Source organism: Pinus tabuliformis, chromosome X (genome assembly GCF_031772625.1).
Source record: "Pinus tabuliformis cultivar Carrire ecotype Pingquan chromosome X, CPIR1, whole genome shotgun sequence".
Lineage (NCBI taxonomy): Eukaryota > Viridiplantae > Streptophyta > Pinopsida > Pinales > Pinaceae > Pinus > Pinus tabuliformis.
This window is the reverse complement of record NC_142308.1, coordinates 489,961,994-489,989,632: the sequence shown is the minus strand read 5'-3', so window position 1 is coordinate 489,989,632 and position 27,639 is coordinate 489,961,994. Positions and strand designations below refer to the sequence as shown.

Below are 27,639 nucleotides of genomic sequence, written 5' to 3'. Positions count from 1 at the left end.
TCATTCAAGAAGGACTATTATTCTCGACCATCCTCAAGCAAAGAAAAATAAGGTTTGTACCCTTGCAAATACATCTTTACCGCTCATGTCAATATGGAGGGTTAATAGGGTTCAAACCTCACACTTGTAAAGGATAAAAGGTGTGTCACAAAAGTGTCAAAGATCTTAGCTTGAATTATCCTGAAAGTAGAGATGGAAATGAAGTGTCTCCAAAGTTGTAAATGTGGCATAACCTCTACTCTATTTTGATATAGTTGCAAGTATCACGCTAATGGATGAGCCAAAGAGTATCACTCCAAGGTAAGTCATCACTTGTATCTCCTATCCTTTAAACGTTATCCTTTAGATGTAAGGATGGTATTGGATGCCTCTTTCTTTGAGGCATAGGATAACATTTGTGCTTGCACCCTCTTTGTGACTTAGGTAAAAATTCTGTGCTTGTTTAGAGAGATGGAATAACTTGTGTATTGGTATTGACTTTTCCAACCACATCTGCAAAGGTCTAAGCATTTCATCATCAATATCCATTCTCTTGGGGTGTTACTAATTTGACTGAGTGCTTCATTTTACAAAGTACTATTTGAGACAAAACATGTAACACTTTTGTACCAATACAATCATTTAGATGCTTACAACATATCATTATTCCCTTAGGTAAAGTAAAACAATCCTCTTCTTACTTACAATATATTTTGCTCCTACTATGTGAACCTATTTTGGTCATCCATGGACATTCATTCCATTTTATTTATGGAAATACGGACTATTGGAAAAAAACATAAAATTGAGACAAGATATGTGATGTCTTAAAAAAGCATTGACTATCTTAGCAACATCCCCACTTGCAGGGAGGATGATCACCTTTTGTATGTTGATATCTATTCATGTTTTTAAGCCTTGATCCACCATTCTAAATGGTTTTACATGGCTCATATAAGAAGAAAGATATTAGTACCTTGATCTCCATGAAAAGCTAATATTTTTGTTGAAATTGGGATCCTAATCTATCAAATGGATTCTTGTCTTTTACTAGCGTGATATATGGTTGATGGAGCACCTGGGAAGAACATAAAGGTCAACTCAGGTCGCTATTTGGGGTAATAAGTCAATTCGGTTGTATGGCAGGTTTTTGGTTTATTGTTGTACTAAAGAGGTTAACTTTGTGGATTTGAATTACTAGTTTATTTCTTTCAAAGCACTAGATTCCATTAATTTCATATGCATTTGTGTAATGTTTCCTAGGGATATGAGTTTTGCAATAAATACTAGTTGTTACAAAATTTTCCTCCCCTGGTGTAACCTCCTTTCTTTCAATTTGTGGCTTTTGAAGTCTATTAGATACTTGGTGTGTCAACCTTGTAGTATCCAAATGAGTATGAAGCCTTTTGATAGATTGATTGACATTGTAAACAATCACGTTTGAGGTTCCAATTTATCATTCAACATCCATTTGTTGTAGAATACCTTGTTACCTTTCCTAGTGTATCACATGTCCCTTTTGTTGGAAAATGTAACTAGGTTCAGTCTTCATAATGTCTAAATGTAATCATGATTTTATGTATTTGATGTAAAGAGAAAAATAATTTTTATTATTATTTTGTAGCATGGGTTTTATGCTCAAGGTCATTTTATTTGCAGGTCAAGCACCCATTGAGTGCTTCAAGGTCTTGTCATTGATTCAAAGAAGTCATTTTCATGTGTAAAGACCCTATTGGGCATGTTGTACTATGTAAGAAGAATTTATTTAAGTATCAAAAGAGTCAAAAGACCCCCTCCAAGATCAAGTCGCCCTGCAAGAAGGGAAGTCAGCCTCCTAATGACAAGTCGACCTCATGAATAGCTACTCGACCTCCAAGGAAGACTATATATAAGGATCCATCGACCTCATTTGGAGAGTAATCAAGTTCGATCATCAACGACAAGAAAAGATAAGGAATAACCAACGAAAAAGAAAGAGACCAAGTAGAAAAGAGATCGAAGTTTAAAACTCTGTTTTTAGGGCTGACCACCCTAGTACTAAATGCATTACCAGATGAATGGGGGAACTTCGTATCTAGCATCTATGGGAAAAAGGAAGCCACTCCATTCAAAGATCTGTGGACATTATGCAAGCTTGAAGAATCTATATTAAAGGCAAAGAACGATGTTGGCTCAAATGGACAAACTCAAGCATTTGCAGTTATAGCAAGGAAGAAAGGAAAATTTGGAAGTTTGAGCCTAGGAAGAAGTTTCAAAAGAAAATTGACATGTCAAAGATCCAATGTTATGAATGTAATGAATAAGGGCATTTCAAAAGGAATTGTCCTAAACTCAAGAAGGACAACAAGAAGAGAAAGGAAAGAAATGAAGCCCATGTCACCAAAGAAGTGGAAGAACCAGAAAACAAGAAGTCAAAGAATGGAGAAGTGATAGACCTACACTATTAGAAGGTCTCTCACACATTTAATCTAATTTCAAGTTTATAGAAGGTTGCAATCATGATGGAAAGCTTCACAAGCATGATAGGATGCATTGTAGCAGAGATTGAGATGATATCATCATAGAAGCATGGATAGCCGAAGTAGAAGTCTATATCGTTGAAGTAGTCAATACATGATAGAAAGGTAGTAGCTCATGGCATCTTCATTGGAAGCATAGAAGAATAATTGAAGTAACATGTTGAATGGTTGGAGAAATTCATCTAGCAAGATAGAAGATATAGAGATCATCATACATCATCATCATTAGAAAGAAGCATTTGCAGAATAAGGATCATCAAGATCCTCCATTGGAATCTTCATTAGAAGATTCACCTCTACTTAGAAGAAGCAAGTGTCATGCAGATAGCCTACATTCCACCATGTGTGGGATCCACGATTTAGAAGGATGATGGTATGATAACAAAGAAGTGCAGCATGATAAATCAAAGTTGAAGCATATTCATCTTCAAGTAAAGAGGAGGAGTTGCTAAAGGAATTCTAGATGACTACATGAAGGAAGAGGTATGTATATATTTGGGACATAGGTAGATAAAGTCATGTCATCATATGGTTATAGATAGAATGGTTAAAATGCTCTATTTCATGAGCATGAAGAAGAAACTCTTCCATTGGAATGATGCATGAAGGCATGTAGATAATGTGCCTTGAAATCAACATAATATGACCTCATGAAGAATATGAGCTAAGTCACCTGATACGGGAATTCGGGATTCGTAGGATATGGGGATTCGGGATTCGTAGGATACGGGGATTCGAGTGTCAGATTCGAACACGTTGACCCCCCGGAACAGGACACATAGGATTCGTTATATATTATTTTATTATTTTATATATATATATATATATATATATACATATTAAAAATTAGATATTTCTTACACAAATTCTCATTAATGATACAAATTCATTGATTTCAAACATAGATCTTCATCTAGATGTTAGTTTTACTATTTACAAAGTGAGTTAGTAACATTATAGCATGCATAGTACATACAAAATTCAAATATTTTCATAAACCCTCACAAACCTCATAAACCTCATAAACCCTCACTTTTTTGGGATTCGAATCCCAAAATCAGGACACGACCGGGATTCGATGGTGCCTTGTTAGGACATGTGGTGTCCCATTTTAGGATTCGAATTCCCATGGAATCGTGTCGGATTTGTGGGATCCGAACACGTGGCCTATTTTGGACGAATCTGGTTTCATAGAATATGAGGTAGTTGACAACTGTGATTCCCATAATGAAGGAAATATGTATAAATGATCCTGAGGAAGCAATAGGAGAAGAAAGGTGAAAGAAGAGTTCGTGAGAAAATGTATCTATTGTCAAATAAGATTAATGATCAAAATCTAATAACTAGAAGGGTTAGCTATGACATCTCCATGGAGAAGGTATGAAGACCTTGATATGTACGTTGGAGAAGGAGAACCTTGGTAAGGCATGACTTGGAGATGGATTCATATAGTATGCGAAAGGATGTTGATGTTGCAGGAAGCAGATGCCATGATGGAAGGCCATCATAAAGAGGAAATTTTGATTTAATATTCATTTTGATTTTTGAAATCATCTGGTTGGGTTGGAATAAGGCTACTAAAAGAAAGTTGTAGTTGGGTTGGAATAGGGCTACTGAAAGAAAGTTGTAGAAGTCACCTACAACTAGCACTCATGAGATTGGATGGAAGATCTTGAAAGAAACATAACTTGAAAGAGGTAGTTGTATGAAGGATAGCCAGATGATGACAAGAAGTTTACTTCCCGATGTAAAGAAGGATGACATGACTAATGGTTCAACATGATGTTTCATTGAAGATGGAGAAGATGGCCAAGGCCCTACAAAGAAGGCTCCATGATAAAGATAAATAAATTGAAGTTCATGACATGATGCAAAAAGAAGGAGCCCTATAGGCAGCTGATAGTACCATGATCTCCACCGAAGAGTGTTACTATTGGTAACAAGACCCTTGTTAAGAGGGAACTTGGGTATATACCTTTTATAGGAGTGAGTTGATCCTCCCTAGTTGAGAGGGAGAGATAGACGCATCACTCTTGTCTTCATATTGTGAAGAAAGAATGGAGGATTGGGTAAGCATCTGAGATTGATTCTGATACTCTTTGAGGATGAGGTAGGGCATCCAATAGGTAAGAGTAGTCGAAGAGGAAATTCCATGAGGATGTGTTAATCCAAGATGGGAATGGTCCTAGAAGGACATACCTTGTGAACATCCGGATGGGGTATGTGCCTTGAGAGACAATGATGAAGGTGTCTATTAGTCATTGTCTCCCCAACATTGTGCTTTATTCTTGTGGAGAGATAGAGTTGTTAGTCAAGGCCTTGCTATATGACAATGTTGGTTGATATGATTAGATGCACTGATATAAGCTTAATAAATATCTTATAATATAGCTTACCAATTTGACTCTTCTTATGAGAATTCTTCAGTATGAGAATGAACAAGTACCTTGTATGTATTCTGAATATCTCCCTAGTTAAGAGGGAGCGTTGGAAAATGTAACTAGGTTCGAACTTCATAACGTCTAAATGTAATCATGATTCTATGTATTTGATGTAAAGAGAAAAAGAAATTTTATTATTATTTTGTAGCATGGGTTTTATGCTCAAGGTCATTTTATTTGTAGGTCAAGCACCCATTGAGTGCTTCTAGGTTTTTTCATTGAGTCAAAGAAGTCACTATCATATGTGAAGACCCTATTGGGCATGTTGTACTATGTAAGAAGAATTTATTTAAGTGTCAAAAGAGTCAAAAGCAATGTTGCACAAAGCGCGATCGGGATTTAATCGGCGCGGGAAAAAAGCGGAAAAAATCGTTAAAAGCGGGAAAAAAGCGTTTGGCACAAAAATATTCATTTTTTTTCAATTTTTTAATATCTAAACCATCTACAACATAAAATAAATACATTGACACATAAATACGATAAAAAAACTAATATATAAGATGTTTAATATCATTTCTAGCGCTAAAATCACACATAACATTGAATCATGTCCTGAATAGTAAGTCCTGAGTCCCAACTCAGCCTCAAAATATCAACAAAAAATATGATAATGTATTTCATCATGTCATAATGTCATATACAATAAAATGAAAGTCTAATCCTATTGATTTCCTCCAGCTCCTCTCCCTCACCTCTTCTCCTCCTCCTCCGCGCGCAAACAACAAAATGACATAAAAAAAATCGATTTTCGCCTATTAAAAGCCCGCTGCCCGTGCCTCTGCGATTTTTTCGGAAAAAATCGCTATAAAAAAAGTCCGCGATTTTTTGGTATAAAAATCGCGATTTGATCGGGCAGAGGAAAAAATCGCGATTTTCTGATAAAATCGCGATTTTAACAACACTGGTCAAAAGACCCCCTCCAAGATCAAGTCAGCCTGCAAGGAGGGAAGTCAGCCTGCAAGGAGGGAAGTCGGCCTCATGAACAACTACTCGACCTCCAAGGATAAGGATCCATCATCCTCATTTGGAGAGTAATCAAGTTTGATCATCAAGTTCAAGAAAAGTAAGGAATAACCAGTGAACAAGAAAGTGACCAAGTAGAAGAGAGATCAAAGTTTAAAAGTTTGTTTTTAGGGCTGCAATATCCCACACATGTGAAGGAATTGGAGCTGATTTCTATTGCAGGAAGAACCAAATTACAATCACCTATAGAAGTTGAGTTTTGGGTTAAAGGAGATCAAATTTGCAAGCCAAAATTATGAGGAAGAAGTGCATAGAGCGAAGGAGAAAGAAGACCTAATTCACCATTATTTTCTCACACGTACCAAACTAAGGTTTTTGCAGTAGAAGCCGAAATTGCAGTCCTGAAGCAGCAAGCCAAAAATTTGAATAAGGGTCGAAATCTAAGATATTGGAGCAAGTTTGACTGGCATTGACTTTGTGGAAGAGAAGCTCATCAAAGAAGAGGTTGACTTGGTCTTGGAGCGGTATTTTTCAAGTGTCATAGGTCTTGGAATTTGCCATCTGAACATTCTATAAGAAGAGAAGAATTCTTGTGGGTTTTCCTCTCAAGAGGAGAAGTTTTGGCCCTGGCTAGTGCCCTACATTTTGTGTCCTCTTGTCTATTTGATCTTCATAGTTTAGTAGTTGTGTGATGATAAGAACATAATAATTATCAAATGAAAAAAGAAGCTAATAACAAGTACATCAAGTTAAGTAAAAGAACATCACAAGCAGTTATCAAAGAGAAATCACCTAATCTAGTTGCCCCTAGATTTCTCAACATCTCTTCCCATTGCCTTCCCATATGTTTGTGTCATTTTTAGTATTATCCATGGGTGGCATCTAACTCTATACCCAAAAATAAATTGGCTTTCCATTGTATGGTCAAAGTAGAGAAATGAAATTTGGATGAGGAAGAAACAATGAATGTTATTCCTTACCTAGTTAAAAAAGTTGAAAGCATAAGATCATAGTTCTTGATACTAAAGAGAGTTATCCTAATGATTATTGTTTCTTTGTGATTTGGAACTACCTTGTGGAGAGTAGTAATTACCGCATTGTTCCATGCTACACACCACCAAACCATTGTTTTTAATCACTTTTATGTGAATTCAACTAGAGACAATCTTGTGTGTAGTCATTAGGGGAATTTTGAGGTCTAAAATGGGCCTCCTAAAAAAAAAAAAAATAATAGTTAAAATAATAAAAATAAAAGTTATGAATTTTTAAAAGAAAATAAATAAAGCTACTTTTTTAAATTGTATTTTCGGCTTATCTCCTTATTGATTTACTCAAATGTCAAGTGTAGGCACCAATTGGATGTGGAATTAAATTCTGCATTCGAGTACCCACTCTGCATATTTTCTTGTTTTTTCATGTATTTTGAAAAATTTCATTGTGGTCTATTCAAAAGTATGCATAGTGAGTACTCATTGGATGCATAATTTAATTCCGCATCCAACAGGTGCTTACATTTGACATTTGAGTAAACCTATAAGGATATAAGCCAACAATACAATTAAAAAAATAGTTTCCTTCTTTTCCCTCCAAAAATATTTACCTTTGGGAATGACATCATCTTCTTGAATTATATTGGTTCTTTTAAAGTTGCTTTTGTTAGTACATTTTTTGTTTTGAGACCCATGTTTTATCTCAAAATTCTCCTAATGCACCAACCAACCTTCACATTTCAAATGTAGTGATGAATGATAGTTGTCTTATGTAATGTGACAATAAAATTTAACAATAGAAATCTATATGATTGAAATATCTTGAAGGATCTAAGATTTTTGTATATGAATGCACCACAATTAGGGTTAGTGATGGAGTAAAATGCTTCAAACTTATTCCCTAATCATAAGATCCTTTTAAATAACTTCCTATATTTATTTTGTTTTTCTTTTGAATTAGTCTGTGCTAAAGAACATAAAAATATCAAATTCTATGGTGAAGAACATCATGTAGGACTTAAGAGTTCAGATCTTGTTGTCTTTATATATTGACTCATGGTACTATTTGATTAGCTTCCTCATAGGCATTAGGAAACACCACTACTTTATGTGCATAATTAGTTGCATAAACTTCTAGCCATACGCGTTTGGTTTCAATTCCCTCCTCACATGGTTCCCTACAAATGGATCCTAGCATTATACAATATGGTAACAGGTTAAAATTTGATGTCTTACTCCCCCCTTCACAAAGACATGAAAATCTATAATACACTGCCTTTCATGGTTTGACAAATACTTTCTATAATACTTGGGATTGGGGGCACAATGGCTTGGGAAGTAAAGGAATTTTCATAACCAGCAAAGACCACATGCATGTTCAAACCTCATGGTACTGTTATAGAATTTACTCAAATTGTTCCCTCCCTAATTATTGCTTGGAGATTGTTTCAATTCACTCCTCACATGGTTCCCTACAAATGGATCCTAGCATTATACAATATGGTAACAGGTTAAAATTTGATGTCCTACTCCCTCCTTCACAAAGACATGAAAATCTATAATACACTGCCTTTCATGGTTTGATGAGTACTTTCTATAATACTTGGGATTGGGGGCACAATGGCTTGGGAAGTAAAGGAATTTTCATAACCAGCAAAGACCACATGCATGTTCAAACTTCATGGTACTGTTATAGAATTTACTCAAACAGGAAGAGTACACTGGCCTTATGATGTGAATACCTGATTGAAATCTCCTGTATGATACAATACAACAGCTAACAAGCTATATGCTCCAGCTGTCATTCGATGGTAAGGACCACACACTGCCACCAGCTTTGCTAGAGCCTATGAAACAAATACAAGAGACTGACTTAACTCCAAGGCCATATGGTTGTCAAAATGATTTTGATGAACCATTAAGTAGTAGTTTCTGAGCTGAATTTAGTACCTTGGTCCCATAGTTAACAACATCATCAAGTTTCCCCTTGTCCAGAGCAGTTTTTGATGATTCTAACAAGGTTCGTCCATCTGCAGATGAGCATGCAACTTGCTGTAAAAGAAATGAAGGAGAGTCAGATTGCTAACATGTGCAAGTAATAAATTAATAATACACATTATATGCTGGACATGACTATAGACAACTAAAAATCAAATAGTAAATATCTTCCCTTACCTTATACACTGGAACCATGCTGATAATGTCTACTTTCTTGAATGGGTTTGGGTTGTCCATGTCATAATCTCTAGGAGCCAACTCAAGTCCCACCTAAATAAAGAAAGATTAGATATGCTTAATCTATTGGAAGACCATAATCCATGTTATGATAAAGGAGCCCTTAATCACTGAATTTGCTAATAAGATTCTAGCAAACATTTTAGCAACCTTATGGCAAAGCCCCCGTAAAATTGCAAACTTTCTCAAATCTTGGCGATTGAAATTATTGATTTTCCATCCAAATCTTTTTGACAGAAACACCTCTACCCATTTCCATTTAAGGGAATCTGAGATGCAATTCTGGTCACCATTTTTGTTTGATGGTGTTCCAAGCATAATATTCAAAGCTGCAGCAATTGATGAAGCCAAGTCTGATGTTCTTTTAACAGAAGCAATAACTGCTTGTAATATGTGCTTGAAGGCCCGGACCACCATTTCATGAATGCAAAGTGATTGCACATGAGGAAGTTTGTTTGCAAGTTCAACCTGTTCACATGTCACAAACAGACGCAATTTAAATTCGCAGAAAGTCTGAAGATTTTCAAATACCTGGATCAAGAGGAACTCAATCCAGAGAGCTACCCCAAATGTCAGAAAAAGTAAAGATACAATAAGCACATGATTCTTGCAAAACGATATAACTGGAATCTCAAATATGTATCTGTTGTAATGATCACATTCGATATATGCTTATTGCTCACCACGCGACCTAAGGAACGCATTTGTAAGCCTCGTGTATGCATAAAGTCAGTCAGTGTTCTCCCATCCACAGGTGATAATTCTAATGAACCAAAGTCTGATACCTGAGGAAATGAAGAAATATCAAATTATGCTCCAATTTTTTAAATTTTACATAAAAGATCTGTCCAGACTCCAGAACCATTTTTTATTTGAAAATGAAATCAACAAGTGTATCCGGCTCACCAGTTTTGGCAGTGCTACATCATCATAGTATTTCTGAGCCATCTCAATCAGCTCATTCATAGACTGTTCACAAAACAAATAAAGGTTTAAAATTTATATATGCTGTTAATAATTATAGGAAACTTGCATGAAGATGGCAAACTATAATTACTCAGTCCATTCCCTCAGACTGCTCCAAAAAAATGGTGTTTGTAGTCTATTTTGGAATATTTTCAACTCCATGATACCCAGAGGAATGGAGAAAATTGAAAAAGACATAATGAAACACTAATTGCATGCTATTAACTCTCCACGAGAATACAATGCGAGGGATTCTGAAATATTTAAAATTATGAAGGTCCGTTACTCTACTCAAGCTACTATAAGATGTAAATGAATACGGAATGCTAAAAAGGGGATCTCAATGATGCTAAGAAATATGGAAGTGGAATCCACAAAGGATATAAAAGATCAGTCATCAAAAACTAAATACAAATTCAGTCCCTGAATTTTTTTTAGTGGAATTGTTGTACAAACCTTGCGGTGAAGACCAGTTTCTGATTCTTTTAACCGGATAAATGCAGCTTCTGGAAGGAGTTTCCTCAATGCTAGTTCACTTTCAAATTCTTCTTTCTCAACTTCATGTTGAACAGCTTCCTCTGACCCCTCCTTGTTATTTTCAATTTCACTACCAGCTAAAGCATCTGGACAATTTGTTTTGGTTGGGTCAACTTTTTTGTTTTTGTCATCTGTTTTCTTTTTAATCTCTTTTAGCAACCCAAACTGTTTCCCAAGTCCTTTTATGGTGGGTTCATTCTTACTTTCTTCACTAGGCTTCGTCTCAACATTTTCAGCAGTTGATTGGTTTTGTAAATTCTGTACCCAGCATGCTCCAAGTTCCCATCTTATTAATGTTCTCTGACCAGTTTGTTCTTCTTGCAGTTTGAGCAAGCTATCTTCTAGCACTTTCTGAACTAATGTCCTTGCTGATTGCAAGTCTTCAGACTCAGTAACACGGGAGTGGTGAATTCCTGAATTTGATTGTATACGGGATCCCTTGTGTAACAGGGTTCTTAAACTGCAAAAATATGCGGAAACCCTTGTCAGCATAGGCATCATATGCAATGGTAGCAAATAGAACTACACTGCCTAAGGGCATCATCTGAGGTGAGAAAATGTAAATAAAGGTGTATCAAATGTAAATGAAGGGTTCTATATTGGTTTGGACAATACCTATTGACATTCAGAGCATTGGCACCACCTTCAGGCTGATCCTCAATGTCAATGTCCAGGGGTGAAGATTCCAGTTCAGTTTGTGTATGACCAGAAACTTTCACCACTGCTGTGTAGCCACAATGTTTAAGAATAACAACTCCTAATGTGGCAGTATCCTGCAAATGGAAAATCAGCTCCATCCTTCAAATTTTAGTTTACAGAATTGGTCTTGAAAGATATATGTATAAATAATCCAAGCAATACCTGATCCCAAAGAGGTCCACATTTAAACTGGAACAGGAGAAAAAACTTAAAGATATACTTACATGTACAGTTGTGCTCTCATCTGCAGTTATTCCTTTCAGCAGATTTCTCTCTGCAAGTTCCCTAGATGACACTCCTGGGGCTTGGCTGCCATCAATCTTTCTATCTAGTTTTTGGCTTGCATCTGGAACATCTCTTCTGACTGATATCTTTAAGTCCCCGATAGTCTCTTCATGCAATGTTATATTGGGATCATGAGCTTTTGTTTCATCTGAACTTCTCTTTCCGTCTATAACATGTTGAACGGCAGATACAGCTTTAAAGACAGCAACATCAACAAATAAACTATGAAGTAGGAACGCTTTCCGATCCCTTATTTGTCTCTCCTCTACAGTTTTGCAAGGCATAGCAGCTAGAATGGAAAATTCTCTCGCCCAGGGTCTCAGATCACTTTTTCCGTCTCTTCCTTGACCCCCACCATTGCCATCCCAGGTTTCATCCTCTACTGGTAGAGGTGGGAAGACAGATGGTGAATCAGCAGCTACTGGTGGGACAACCCATGTATTTGCACGAAAACCATATGGAAGGTTTCCAAACTGCAAAAAACGTAGAAGTGTTGGTTGTCATGAATTGATTATTCCAGAATCTGCTTATCAAAAGGAATAACAATGCTTCTGCAGTTACTATACAATAAAATGAAAACAATACACATAACAATACACATACCTTATTACGCTCTGAAAAGGCTTTCATGAGACAATCATAGGCCTGGAGAGCAACATACTATATCAGTTCTCTAATTTATAGTAGACAAAGAGAGAAAGAAGACAGAATTTACGTTAATGTCCATGGATGACCAATGCAATTAAACAGCCTACTGAAAATCAGCATCTCAGTGATTAGAGCATCCTTAATGCTAGAGTTGAATGTATAGTACTAATTCATACAACAAAATAAAATAAAGCAAACTAAAGTGAAAAGAGAGAAAAACCTACAGACCAAAAGAAATATGTAGGACTTTTTGAGAGAGAAAAATTTATCGAGACATAAAACATGTAGGAATTAAAAATAACATAACAGTACACACACAAGCAATTACTGCTACGTCAAGGACCAGTTTCCAGAGATATTGCAGGACCAAACTAGAACGTGAGGTCAGTGTATTATTGAAATCATGTCAACTGCTCATTGTCTACTTCTAGCAGCTTTTCATTGTTAAATCTCCAATACCAGATCTGATATATTTATGTCTTCAACGATTATTTTATACCCAGAAGTTATTTAACTCAATAAAATATGAAAACTGTTGGAAAATAAATTCACTTGGCTAGCCCCTTTTCCATGAGTTATGGGATGACGTGGCATCTTCTTGAATTATGGTGGCCAAAACAAGAAGGTCAACTTCCGAATGGAATAACTTTTGCATACAGACTTTGATTGAAGTGATTCTTGCCCTGTTGGAAAGGTCTCTATGTGTAGAATAGGAAAAAAGGCTGTTGCACTAAAGCGGCAAAACTTTACCCCCAAAAAACATCGTTTGATGCCTCAAAATGCTCCCAAAAGGTTTCAGACCCTAATTTACCAAAATGGGTTCCACCAGTAAAAATAGTCCTGTGAGTTGATTCCTCCACTTTTTCCACTCTAAAAGCATCAAAATGGATGACAAACAATATAATAATCCAATCTCGATCATGTTGAAAAATGTAACTAGGTTCAGTTTTCATAATGACGTGTAATTGTGATTTTATGTAATTGATGTAAAGAAGAAAATAAATTTATTTTTGTATTGCTTGAATCATGGGTTTCATGATCAGGGAATTTTATTTTATAGTTAAGGCTCCCATTGTGAGCATTTAGGTTTGGTCATCATGTCATAAAGTCTAATGAGTCAATGTCAAAGATTGAAGACCCATTTGGGCATATTGTACATTGTAAAAAGAGAAATTATTTGAATCATTAATCCTCCAAGACCATGTCACAAGCCCTCCTTGAAGTCGGCCTACAAAAAGAGAATAAGATGATTCCAGAAGGGCATGTTGGCCAAGGCACAAGGTAAAGTCAGCTTATTTTGATGGACAAACCACTATATATAGGGAAGCTCAACCACACCTTGAAGTGCATTCTGTCAAGCATTCAAGACAAGAAAGGAAGTGCAAAAATCACAAAAAGAATAGCCTCTTAACCAACGAAAAGAAAGAGAAGGAGAATGAAGGAATTTGAGACTGTCTTTGGGTCAATTCTTCACACGTGTGGCAGAAACTAGGGTTTCTGTAGTAGGGTTACAACAACCCTTGCAAAATTCAAGTAAAGGATCTTCACATCATCATTTTTGCTAGCCAAAATATCAAGAAGAAGCCCTCAAGCCAAGCGAAGGAGTAGCACATCACAAAAGTCCATAATTCAGCCCACACGTGTGATTTTGAAGAGATTTCAGGTAGCTGATAAATGTTGATCTGTGGAGGAAGGCCGAAACTTTAGAGAAGCCGAGATTCACTGTATAAGGCAGGTTGACTTGTATTGACTTGGGGTAGTAGAAGCAATGAAGAAGGATCTTGTGACTTGGTCTTGGAGAGGTTGTTGTGTCAAGGGTCTTGGTCTTGGTATTCGTCAATTGAAGTCTCTATAAGAAGAAGAATTTGTTTTGGGTTTTCCTCTCAAGTTGGAGAGGTTTTGGCCCTGGTTGATCGCCTATATTCTGTGTCTCTTGTCTCTATATTGTTTATGCTTTGGTAACTGTTTGATGAAGAAGAAAACTATAATAATCTAAGCAAAGAGAAGATCCTAATCTAAAGAAGTAAAAAGCACTCACAAGCAGTTATCATTACAAGAGAAATCTCGTAATCCTAATGCCCTAGATTTCTCAACATGGTATCAGAGCTAAGGTGACAAATCAAGGAAAGAGCATCTCATCAAGAGACACACAAGCACTCAAGGATCAAATATCAAAGGACATCAAAGCAAAGTGAAGATCTACTAAGAAGTGTCAAAACCCTAGATCGAAGAAGTCTACACCAGAAGAAGTCTTGGGATCCTCAAAAGACCACAAAGACCCTACTCAAGTTGAAGACCTACAAATATGTTGATTTGGGGTAGCATTGGTTGTGCTCTAGCCACGAAATTTGGTGGAGAGGTTGGGGCACATGAGATCTCCAATACCCAGAAAGCGTTTGGGTAGATTCTAAATAGATCAGGAGATATTAAAATAATTAATATTTTAATGGAGTCCCTAAGTCTAAACGTAGGGAAAATAAAATATTAATGTGTATTAATATGAATCTGTGTTAGAATGATCCAAAAGACATGGATCAAGCCAGATCTAATCTTATTCGTTGATTAGGGACTTAATTTCAGTCATTGAGATGTCAATAGGAAAAGTATAAGAGGAGGCTTGTGGGTCACTTGGAGAATACACAAGAGTGATCAGTCATTCTATTCTCTAGAGCGGGGTTTGCTAAGAGAGATAGAATCAGTGATTGGGAGAGCAGCTGAGGGGCATTGAGTACAGAGAGACAGAGAGGCAGAGATAGTGCCAGGAGAGCAGCAGAGCAGCCAGAGAGAGAGACGCAGGAGCAGCTAGTGCTCACATAGGGCCATGCAGAGGCAGCTAAGTGCTGCGCAGAGCACCAAAGAGGCTAACGTCGCTGACGTAGAGGCTCAGAGAGCTGACGCAGAGCCTCTTGGGGCTGACGCAAGCCAAGATAGGCTAACACAAGGCTAGCGCTGGGTTAGGAGAGGTTGACGCAGTCCAGATTGGGCAGACGCTGGGGTTTCTGGGGCATATTGGTGCTGAGTAGCTACCGGAAGAATTATCCGGGGTTTCAGCGAGTAGATTTGTCAGAAACTGAGAGTTATTACTACCAAGGAAATTCTCTTTTGGGTAGGCCAATTTCGGCACCTAGATTGTACTCTGATATTGCTTAATAAGAAAACCGACAGATAGTTGCATCGATTTTCCCGCATTGGGTTTTTCTGTGGACATTAGTCCAAAAATAATGGTTTCATATGGTGTGTTTGTTCTTGTTTCTTTTAGTTGCTAATTTGTAATATGTTGAGCATGCACTGGTGTTTATTTTCAGTATTTACATTGTAAATAACTTGTTAAGGAAAAATAACAAGTAGGTAGGAATAAATCAGATAAAGTGCATGAAGGGTTTCTAACTAAGTAAACTTAGAAACTTCAACATGGTATTAGAGTGTGATTGCAGATCACAGGAGGACTAAAAGACATCAACCGAGCGGAGCAATAGCAATAGAAAACAGCTGTCCCGAGGTGACAGAAGTTGTTTTTAGCAACGCAGAAGCCAAGGAGTGTCATGCAGAGCTAGCCAGGGCCACGCAGAGGAAGCCGGGAGCTACGCAAAGCCCCAAAGAGGCCAGCGTTGCTAACGCAAAGGGCTAGAGGGCTGACGTAGGGCATCCCAGGGCTGACGCAGACCAATCTGGGGTGACGCAGAGCCAGCGTGAAGAAGAAAGAGGCTGACGCAGTTCATAGATAGGCAGTTGCTGGGGTTAAGAAGGCTGCAGGAATATTGCAGAGTGGAGCTGGTGAGGTACTGTAGCCAGAACAAATCCTGACAAAGCAGGGCCAGAGGAGTTGTTACCGAGGGTTTCTAGCCGAGGAACCCGGATCAATAGTGCAGTTGCACAAGACGATCAGAGTAGGGGGCATCTTGACAAGCGACAGAAGGATTTCCAGGAGGGAAATCAGGACTCAGAGGGAGTCTAGAAGAGAACTTCTAGACGGGAAGTAGAGACTCAAAGGAGTCAAATAGAGAACTTCCAAGAGGGAAGTAGAGGAGCATCATGGCACTACACAAGGTAAGTGACCAGGATTGACTGGACAGAGCATTGAACTTCGCAGTCTAGAAGGCCAGAATCTTATCCGTGCTTGACAGGAATCGTGTCAAGAACTTCGCCTTGAAGGTAATAGCTGTCCCATTCGACCCCATTGATAATAACAAGTATGAGGAGGCGATGGCGAGGGCCAAGTGCATTATCCTTGACAGGGTCAAGGATCATGTGGTACCACATATAGCCGTAAAGAAAACGACATTTGAGATGTGGGAGGCTCTCAAGAAGCTGTACCAACATACTTATGTGTAGAGAAGAATGCTGTTTGAGAATCAAATGAGGTCGTATCAGATGAAGAAGGGACAATCGATTGACACCTTCCTCGGAGGACTGAATGAGATCCAAGACTAGTTGACTTTTGCTATAGGAGCGACACTGAAGCGGGAGCTAATGGTGAGGACAGCTTTGAATGTTGTCTCAGAAGACTGGGAAGTATTTGTCAAGAGTATACTGGGCAGAGGGACACTTCCACCATGGGACGAGATGTGGGCAGCTCTTCGCCAGGAAGAGATCAGATGGCAGTCAAAGACAGGTAGCAAAAACAAGGGGATCAAAGTCAAGTAGGAGGAGGAAGATGTGGCCCTAGCATCTGAGGGAAAGCAGGAAAAGCGGAAGAAAAAGGATCTCTCCAAGATCAAGTGCTTCCACTATGGGGAGCTGGGTCATTATGCGACCCAGTGTCCAAGGAAGAAGAGTAAGGGACAATCTTTCGAGACTAAGGCAACACTAGCACGGGCAAAGAAGAAAGTTTTGATAGACGATGACTGTGCCATGAGTGCACACACGCTACTTGAGCGGAAGTGGGGAGACATCACGCTGTAGTTAGGTGGACTACAGACGATGAGGGGCAGGATCCTTGAGGTACCCAGCCTCTTGGATTAGACCTTGCTACGGGAGCCCCGACGAGGAGTAGCAAGACTGGCTGCGTGGGTAGAGACAGATGTGGATGGAGCAACAGAGGGAGCTACAGTGCAAGAGTCCCGAGACAGCGCGAGGCTAGCAGGCTACAGCAGTGCGAGAGGCACAAGAGTGTTGCACTAGTGCAGGACGACATAGAGAGGTGTGCAACAGTGCGAGATGCAGGGAGTTGTTGCAGCAGCGCAGAGGTCAGAGAGGGAGCACTTGTTAGCGACAGAGGGAGATTCAACATCAATGGGTGTTTCTAGCTCAACAGGGAGGTCAGTTGGGAGATCAGTTACTTACTTCTCAATAACTGAGTTGCAGTGCAGCAGTGGGCAACACGATGCAGCATGATGAGAGTAGGTGCAGTGCGGATGCAGTGCTGGGAGAAAGGACCAGCAGCAGCACAGATGCAGAGGGAGCTGTCGTACAGATGTAGCAGTGGCAGTGGTAGAACCATGGGCAGCAGTATAGGATACAACAGTGCAGAGGATGTTGGGCAGGAAGGCCTAGCATTAGCACATGTACTGATGCTGGATGATCAGAGTAATATTCAGTGAGGCGTATTGCTAGAGCACAATCCTCGCTAAGAGGGAGTGTTGGTTTGGGGTAGCATCGTATGTGCTCTAGCCACGATATTTGGTGGAGAGGTTGGGGCACATGAAATCTCCAATACCCAGAAAGGGTTTGGGCAGATTCTAAACAGATCAGAAGATATTAAAATAATTAATATTTTAATGGAGTTCCTAAGTCTAAACTTAGGGAAAATAAAATATTAATGTGTATTAATATGAATCTGTGTTAGAATGGTCCAAAAGACATGGATCAAGCCAGATCTAATCTTAATCGTTGATCAGGGACTTAATATTGGCCGTTGAGATGCCAACAGGAAAAGTATAAGAGGAGGCTTGAGGATCACTTGGAGAATACACCAGAGTGATCAATCATTCTATTCTCTAGAGCGAGGTTTTGCTAAGAGAGATAGAATCAGTGATCAGGAGAGCAGCTGAGGGGCATTGAGTACAGAGAGATAGAGAGGCAGAGATAGTGCCGGGAGAGCAGCAAAGCAGCCAGAGAGAGAGATGCACGAGTAGCCAGTGCTCACGTAGGGCCACGCAGAGGCAGCTAGGTGCTGCGCACAGCACTAGAGAGGCTAGCGTAGCTGATGCAGAGGCTCAGAGAGCCGACGCAGGGCCTCCTGTGGTTGACGCAGGCCAAGATAGGCCAACGCAGGGCTAGCGCTGGGCTAGGAGAGGCAGACGCAGTCCAGATTGGGTAGACGCTGGGGTTTCTGGGGAAAATTGGTGTTGAGTAGTTGCCGAAAGGATTATCTGGGGTTTCAACCAGTAGATTTGTCAGAAACTGAGAGGTATCACTGCCAAGGAAATTCTCTGTTAGGTAGGCCAGTTTCGGCACCCAGATTGTACTATGATATTGCTTAATAAGAAAACCCTCAGATAGCTGCATCGGTTTTCCCACATTGGGTTTTTCCAGGGACATTAGTCCAAAAATAATGGTGTCATATGGTGTGTTTGTTCTTGTTTCTTTTAGTTGCTGATATGTAATATGTTGAGCATGCACTGGTGTTTGTTTTAAGTATTTACATTATAAATAGTTTGTTAAGGAAAAATAACAATAAATCAGATAAAGTGCATGAAGGGTTTCTAACTAAGTAAACTTAGAAACTTTAACAAAATAAAGTTATCTTGAAGACTATTCATCCAAGAGAAGAAAGATCAAGGACGTTGTCATCATCTTCAAAAAGTTCTAAAGCAATCTCCCTTTTCGTTGAAGCAAGGTCCTTAGCATTGAAGAAGATCATTTGAGAAGCATCAAGACATCATCAAGAAGTTATCATTGATCATCATCAACAAGGACATCACCATCAAAGGATCTAAAGTGATCTACCTCTTTGAGGAGTCAAGGATCACTCTTGAAGAGAACTATCTTCATCAAGAATAAGTTCTCCATTATCTATATCATCATCAAATTCAAGGAGGCAGCAAGTGGAAGAAGCATCTTCACAAGTACGTATACATTTATGTCTACATATGAATCTGTCAAAATGCCTTTTTGCAAGGAAAGCAACAAATTGGCAGAGGCTTCAAAATTTCTTGCATGGAAGAAGAGGACAAATCTGAATCTCATTGAAAATGAGGTCATTGAACATGTCAAAGGCTCAATCACCAAACCACCGAAAGAAGATGCTCAAACACTTGCAAAGTTTATGAAAGGGGAAGCAAGGGCTTAAAGGATTCTCATAAAATCCATCAAGGATCCCCTCATTCCATATGTATCTAAACTTGAAACTTCAAAAGAAATATATGACAAACTAGTAGAGTTTTTTTCCATAAGCACTACAAAAGAAGTTATCTCATTAAGACAAGAACTCTACAAGCTAAGGATATCAAAAGAAGAAGGAATAACCTCATACTTTATGAGGATATCTAAAATAAGGGATCAACTTCAAGATCTGGGAGAAATAATGTCTGATAAGGAGATGACCATTGTAGTACTAAATGCACTACCAGAGGAGTGGGGTAACTTTACTTCAAGTGTTTATGGGAAGAAAGAAGCTACGCTGCTACTCCATTCCAGGATCTATGGTCACTATGCAAGATTGAAGAAACCAAGTTGAAGGCAAAAACTGATGTAGAATCAAATGAGCAAAATCAAGCATATGCTGCTATGGCAAAGAAGAAAGGAAAGTTTGGGAAATTTGGACCTCAAAAAAAGAAGAACATGGCTAAGATTCAATGCTATGGATGTCAAGAATATGGGCATTACAAGAGAGATTGTCCTAAGCTCAAGAAGGACAATAACAAAAGAGGTAGAGAAGAAGCCCATATCACTGAAGAAGTGGAGGAAGTTGAAAGGAAGAAATCCAAGAAAGAGGAAGTAAAATATCTCTACTATGACTAAGATAGTCTTCCTCACCTAGTCCTTTTCAAGTTTTTGTTTCAAGTTTTTCCGTTGTAAGATATGGCTATCACGAGTCACTAAGAAAGCATGATAAATGCATCATGTTAAGAGATGGCATCATAGAAGCATTAAAAGCAAGAGCTCGTGCCATCTGTTGAAGAAAGTGTAACTAGGTTCGGTATTTACAAATGTAATTTTGATCTTTGTACTTGTCAAGAAAAAGAAATATTGTTTTTGTAAATTATAAGAATGAGTTTCTTGCTCATTTCATAGGTCTAGAAAGTCAAAGAGTCAAAGAGCTCTTCTTGAGCATATATGTAATGTATACAAGTCTACCTAGTGACTAGATTAACCCTCCAAGACCAACACAATCCTCATGAAGAAGACAACAAGCAAAACGATGAGTACAGTCATGTCGGCCTCAAAAATATATATATATATATATATATATATATATATATAACTATCATGTCGGTTCAATAAATAGACACAACGTTTCACACCGTATGTTGGCTCATTTATGGAGACGTAACAACTATAAATACCTCGCTAGGGTCACCACAGGAAACACATAACTTCGCATAAGCCTCTGCAACTTCGGATATCTCTGATAATTTCGGATAAGTTACAGGAAGTACAGTAGCTCAAGAATTTTGGATAAGTGTAGAAGTTCAGGTTTTCGGATGGAAGGATCTCTGTGGTTTTCGGTGATGCCTCAGCCTCCTTACAGTCTCAATAAAGCATTGTCCAGGCATGCTGAAACATTGTCCCAGTCATAGCATATGTGTGGTGAAATACACTCTCGGCATACCTCTGTCTCAAGCATACTGTCTCGGCATTTTTGTGAAGAAGAGGATCACCCTCAGTCTCAACATACACTTAAGATGCAATTATATCTTGATCATAGAAGTAATCCTAAAGACACAGTCACAAGCATGATGAAGATCTCGATATATATATCTTAGCATAAATATCTCTGTGTTATCTGAATGAAGGAGCAACAATGATCTCATTGAAGCAGCAACGATGATCTAGTTGTTATGAAGAAGACCTCGGTGAGGGTGCAACAATAATGTTGCAGCAGTAATGAAGATTTTGATGATGCAACAGTGATGGCCTCAATGGTGCAACAATGATGATGATCTCAGCAGTGTCAAAGAAGAGGATTGGTGTCTTGGTCTTGGAGTGGCCTAGTAGGTCAAGGGTTAAGGTCTTGGTATTCGTCAAATGGAATCTTTATAAGAAGAATTGTGTGCGGGTTTTCCTCTCCAAGAAGGAGAGGTTTTGGCCCTAGCAGAAAGCCAAACATCTTGTGTTCTTGTCTCTCTGTTTTTGGTAGCTATTTGATGAAATAAGAAGCACACACTCTAATAATGTCAAAGAGAAGATTGTGTTAATAAGAAAATTAAAATGCCTCACAAATAGTTATCAAGTTAAGAAGAATCACATTAATGTTACTTGCCCTAGATTCTTCAACACCATCATCATAGGGAAGCATGATAGATAGCTGAAGTAGAAGTCTATGGCAGTGACCTTTGGAAAAAACGTCATTTGATGCCTCAAAATGCTCCTAGAAGGTGTTAGACCCCAATTTTCCAATCTAGGTCCCACCAGTAAAAATGGTTCTAAGCGCTGGTTTCTCCAATTTTTCCAATCAATAAGCATCAAAATGAATGAAAAACAATATAAGGATCCAGTCTGGATTTATTTCTCTCTCAACAATAGCCGTCCTCATCATCTCCCATAGATTCTCTATATGATTTCTCCATGGGCCAAATCCCTAATCTCGAAAATGATAGACGGCTAAGATTAAATCCCAGCCTTCTTAGATCAACAATGGAGATTAGATCTAAGTCACTTAACTAATTTAAAAATTAATATTTATCCTTAGATAAACATTAGTCCAAAGTCAACAATAATTAAATAATTAATCAATGTACTTTTTCCTAAGTTAAAAACTTCGGAAGGAGACCATATTAGTTGCTCCTTTCAAACAACTAAAGAGGACTTCTCTTCTGCATGTCAAGACACCAAGCCTATGCAGAAGACCTCCCGAAGCTACAAAATCAACATTCATTGCCAGAGCATGTTATAGTACTCAAGGTTGAACCATTATTGAAAATTCTCTTTCAATTGCTGTCATAACTAAGGCCCACAGAAAACTGAAGAAGGATCTCTGTCCTATTAAATATTCAAAATAAATGCATCCCATAGCATTCACTAAGTGTAGAGAAAGAGAGAGAGAACTTTAGCCTTAATTAATAAAACCTTGCATTGCAGACACAAAAAAAGAAGTAACATGTAATTTTGAGAGCCTCCATGAATTAAATGTAGAAACAAATTGTAGTGATATTGTGGCTCAGTCACATTTCAATATTTGCAAAGACAGTACCTGGATTATCACTGTGTTTTACATTGAATAACTTTCAACAAAAGAAGTTATCCATCTATTAAGAGACGATACATAATTTGCATGCAAGTTGTGTTGTTCTTTATAAGAACTGAAAGATGAACCACAAACATTAAACACTGACGTCAATTTCTTATACACGAGAGAAGGCATCTTGTAAGCGATTAAATAATATAAGGTGCAATAGAAGTATAGTTTGGACCTTAAAGATACTCACATTTGCAAAAGCCCTGCTCAACTGCTGTAGCAAGTTGACAAGTGCATGACTTTGAACAAGCTGCTTTCCAACACTATAAAAACCTTTGGTGCATGCTGTTACAGTCACCAACTTTCCATTGCAAAGCTTCACCTGTATATCAGGGGAAATGGCATGAGAAATATAAGAAATCTACAGAAGAAACAATTCAGTTCCTAGCCATTATGGAGGTGAAGCTCAAAATTAGTGCAGGATTGGATAAGAAGTGCTCACGTCTATAGAAAAAAAATCTCCAGGACGTTTGTCTTCAACAGATTGCCTTGTGGACTTCCTTATGACTGTACATCCCAATGTCATTAGTCACTAAAATACTATTCATAATTCACGTTTTTCTCCCTTCAAAGTTCTAACTCATAAGCTCCAAAGAAAATCAACAAATTAAATTTGGCAATATGCACATTGTTTGCCATGCTTCACAGTTCAAAATTTTCTGGAATCTTTGCATTACAATCAAATAAAGAACCATAGTTTGATGGTTCGAAGAGTACATGGAAAATCTTTCTAACATCATATCCATATTTGTATGGGATATATGCATTCTCGTAATATTTCTATTATACACAAGATTGAAAACTACTACCTTCAAATTATAAAAAATTGCAGGGAACGGTATACTAACATTGGATAGGAGGCAAGAGATGTGAGAACGAGAAGAATTCATAGAACTGGCCAAGTTTAGAGGGAGGGCACATTCCTGTCATATCCCCTTTATCTGTGGCCTCTTTGGCAGCAGCCATAGCTGCAATGGCCTCAGATTTCCCCTCTTTCGAGGATTTCTTTCTTCCTTCACCCTTAGAAGAATGTTGGTTTGAGTTCTCCTCTCCATCATTTTCTTTTTCACTAGCCTCAACCTTACCTTCAACTTTTTGAAAGGTCTCTGGCTTATTGTCTTTTCCATCTTTGTTTGCTTCTTTTCTTTCTTTATTGCTAGAAGATTTCTTTAGAGCAACATCGTTGTTTTGTTCAGCCACATTCTCTGTCATTGAGTGAGCTGATTCTTTTCCACCTCCCTGCCCAGACCGAGGTTCCCCTTGCTTTCCTGAAGAACCAAAGCATGTTGTACAGGCAACAATGTCCAGTAATCTTCTAACGTGTGCAACCGCATGCTCTTCAGTGTAGTCCTCTGCAAAGGAAAAATAAATGAAAATCATATATAGAGTATTATGCAAACTTTGAGTATAAACAATGCATATTCTTCTTTGCATATATATTTGAAGCACGTATGCAAGTAGAAATTCAGTTTAGATCACTTCAAGAAATAAGAGAACAATTTTCTAATATTATGATTTAACATTATTTCTGACCCCTTTTCAAGATAAAAACATTTATATTTTAAAGAAAGGCAAGACAAAATTTCTAGCTATCTCCCCTGACTTGTTCAGATGAGGGAGCAGAGTTATTGGTTACCTTCTACAATAGTAAGGGCACAGGGCTTCAAGGTTGCAACATCTGATGAATCCCTCAACCTGTTGCCACGAACCTGGTATAATTCAAGTTTTTACCAAGTCATGGATACTTCAAGAAAACTAAGATGACCAATGTTGCCATGGTCACACTTAAGCTTTACAAACTAATAATAGAACCAGTTTCACTGTACATGGCTATTTCTATCTTGACACGAACACCTATGTTGTTCATGCAAGTAAGGTCATACCACATGATATCTTGAACAGAACCAGTCAATTGCAATCCACCAGCCTGTCAAACAATCCCATTATTTAATGAGCTTCTGAACTACTGATTTTCTTACCTCATGGGATAAAGAATAGTTGGTCAGATGGCATGTCTCCACATTCACAGCTAATAATCGGCGTAAATCAAGAATACGGTCTGTGGAAATTCCCTGTTTCCATAAAACAAACATATATTAAAATCTACTGTTGAACCAAACATAACTATCCATAGGTCTGGATGCTGCAAGATTGGATTATATTCATCATAATTCTTAAAGCTGGATCCAACATCTATGACAAGACTTATGTTACCACCTACTGTCATAAGCACTGGATAATATTTTTTATGAGATAGCGTACCTTTAAAATAACTTGAGAATCATCTGGAGTGTTCACTGTGACGTCTAGAACAGTAGGCAGGACTGCAAGCAACAAACAATACCATATAGTCATTGGTTGCTACCATAACAATTTCTTATTTTTAAAAGCAAACGGAGACCTCATATTTGTATTGATATAAAAGTACTAGGATCAGATGAACTTGTGAATAGCCAAGAAGCTGCCCACAGCTGGTCTTTGCCCTTTCAACCAATTATAAATTATCACTCACGTACATTTACAACCAATTGTTTTATGTTTTATTCTCAACTTTGAGTTTGCTTAGATTAGCCAAGAAGCTTCCCACAGCGGGTCTTTGCCCTTGCAGCCAATTATACGTTATCACTCATTTACATTTACAAACAATTGTTTTATGTATTATTCTCAACTTCGGGGTTGCTGAGATGGTTAGTAAGTCGCTATTTTAAAATCAGGATTGAACTAAATGTACCTTGCTTTATAGGGGATATACCTCCATTTCTCATTTAGAAGCAATTCAATTCCATTATACACCAATACAGTGAACTAGAGAGATACTTAAATGAACGCAATATTGTTACAAGGATATTTCATAAATATTCTCTATCGTTCAACCTTTTGGTTCATTGGAAAGTATTGACATATCACTTTGTACACAATGAAAAGAGTTCGTGTAGAGCAATGTCGAAAGAAAGGTGTTAAAGAAGACTCTATATGCACCGAAAGGGGCCCAAATACCTGCACTGCATCAGTTGAAACTAAATTTATATTACTATATTTGGAGCACACTTTTTTCCAATATTGTAAAGTTGAGAAAAAGGTCCCATGCCATAGTATCAGTCTAGAATCAATGCATTTAAATTTTCCATGATTGATATCATCAAATGGAATATATATTAATTAAGCTTAAGAATCATTCAGCAGGGAAAGCTATTCATGCTTCTTATAATATCCAATCTGCAATATCAATATTAAAACAAACAAACAAAAAAGAAAATATTGTCCTTCAAAGAAATGTTAAGTTGTACTGATTGTTTAAAAAGAAAAATAAATTGAATGTATTAGTTTCCACAAAAGCAACTTATCAGTTATTGTTGCAAGTTATCAGTTATTGCTGTATGACATTTATATCTATGATATATACTTCAGCACTCTTTCTGAGTACTGAGAAGTGATGTTCAAGTGTAAAAAAGAAAAGAACTCCGATATTATAATGCTCCTATAACTTACTCTTTTCTTCCTTCTTCTTCTTCTCTCCTTTGGATTTATGTTGTTTAGTACGGCCAGTCCGGGGAGCCATTCTGCATTCCAAACCAAATCTCACCCAGAGATGCAAATTTTAGAGGCAGCAATCCAAAATTCCACTGCCCTGCATGTGAAGTGCTCGTGGATAGTCTAACTTAGACTGCTTCGCTCTCTGATGAAGGCTAGCTCAATACACCTTCCTTCCACAAATCCCTCGTTGAATGCAAGGAATTTAAAAAGAATTTGGATTATTCAAAAACCTTGCATGCGAGGAATTCATAAAAGAAAAAGAACACAATCCCACTATTACTAGAGCACCATCATCTCTGCTACATGAAATGAATCAATATTGTTGGAGAGGGAAACTATAAAAAAAATTTAGCGCTGTGTATGCCCAGGCACCTATTAATTTCTATTTACCTCTATGACGAAAAGTTAAAGCGACCATCAACAAATGCTAAGCAACAAGAAGGGTAAGCGGTACGACCAAGTCCACTCAAAGGGGCAGGGGAGTATTACTATTAACCCAAAGCAGTATAAAGAAACAATAGTCTTATTCACCGCTTCTTCAAAAACTCAGGAAAAATGACAGAATTTAAGAGTAGTGTAGACAAATTAAAACTTCTTTGAAAACTTGCAGAATCAAACCCAAGACCTAACCTCAACACCCAAAGGCTTAAGCTCCAAGTTTTTGTTTAGAAGAAGAAGAAACTTAAAATAAAATGCAAGCAAGCAATTTCTCTTCCAGAGCTCTGCATATAATCAAGAAACCCAAAAGAGTAAACTAGACAACCAGAACTGCGGAAATCTAGAAAAGAAACTCAAGGAGGGATTCAATCTGATGGAAGGACGAGACGGGGCGAAGGTCTGTTTCAATGCTGTGATGGAGAGTTTAAGATAAAAGATAACGAGGAAACGAGAGGCGCAAAAACGGATGAGGTGGCATGGATAAGGTGCCTTCTTACAGGAGGGCTGTGAGGGTGGTGATGTAGCAGATCTTAGCGCTTTATCGCAAGCCTCTCATTTCACTCCCAAATTATCAACAAATAAATACAGCAAAAAAAAGGCATAATATCATTATTTGCTCTGCTGTTTAAGGTCAAATAGGAGGCATCGTTGTCCACCCCCTAATTTTCACCAAATCTTATATTTCCTGCTACACTCCTTTGACATTTCATTATGCGAGTGTCTTCATTTATGTTATTTTCACGCCAGTCATAGCGATTACAATAATTTTCTGACTAATTTGGTTAATGGGCTTCTCCCTATCAGTCTGTACAACGAGATGGAGGTGGCCAAACTAAGGCCACACGCTCGGTGTTTCGCAATCAGGGGCAGCCCTACGCCATCATTCCATGCACACATACATCCATGAATCAAGCACTGCCCGCATTTCCATCGCCCATTTCTTGCCAAGTGGCAGATCAGGATTTTGTTGTTTTTCACGTGTAGTCTTTGTTCTTGTTGCCCTTGATCATATGGAATTATAAAAAATACCAGCACCCTTAAAATGTTTTGACTATTTCATCCCATGA

At 38.0% G+C, this 27,639-nt stretch overlaps 1 protein-coding gene across 1 annotated transcript in view; it reads right to left on the bottom strand.

Annotated features, from left to right (window-relative positions):
* Positions 1-26,981, bottom strand: part of LOC149140803 (protein REDUCED CHLOROPLAST COVERAGE 2-like) — a 39,894-nt gene extending 12,913 nt beyond the window's left edge. Inside the window, exons 1-17 of the mRNA XM_089453394.1 lie at positions 26,090-26,981; positions 24,863-24,924; positions 24,580-24,672; positions 24,237-24,309; positions 23,449-23,952; positions 23,043-23,107; positions 22,791-22,922; positions 12,217-12,258; positions 11,553-12,086; positions 11,245-11,402; positions 10,549-11,089; positions 10,033-10,095; positions 9,810-9,911; positions 9,277-9,594; positions 9,067-9,159; positions 8,842-8,943; positions 8,634-8,738 (exon numbers count right to left, since the gene is read on the bottom strand). Coding sequence (XP_089309520.1) covers positions 8,634-8,738; positions 8,842-8,943; positions 9,067-9,159; positions 9,277-9,594; positions 9,810-9,911; positions 10,033-10,095; positions 10,549-11,089; positions 11,245-11,402; positions 11,553-12,086; positions 12,217-12,258; positions 22,791-22,922; positions 23,043-23,107; positions 23,449-23,952; positions 24,237-24,309; positions 24,580-24,672; positions 24,863-24,924; positions 26,090-26,159 — 3,057 coding nt within the window. The 5' untranslated portion in view covers positions 26,160-26,981. The remainder of the gene's footprint in view (positions 1-8,633; positions 8,739-8,841; positions 8,944-9,066; positions 9,160-9,276; positions 9,595-9,809; positions 9,912-10,032; positions 10,096-10,548; positions 11,090-11,244; positions 11,403-11,552; positions 12,087-12,216; positions 12,259-22,790; positions 22,923-23,042; positions 23,108-23,448; positions 23,953-24,236; positions 24,310-24,579; positions 24,673-24,862; positions 24,925-26,089) is intronic.
* Positions 26,982-27,639: the final 658 nt, after the last annotated feature.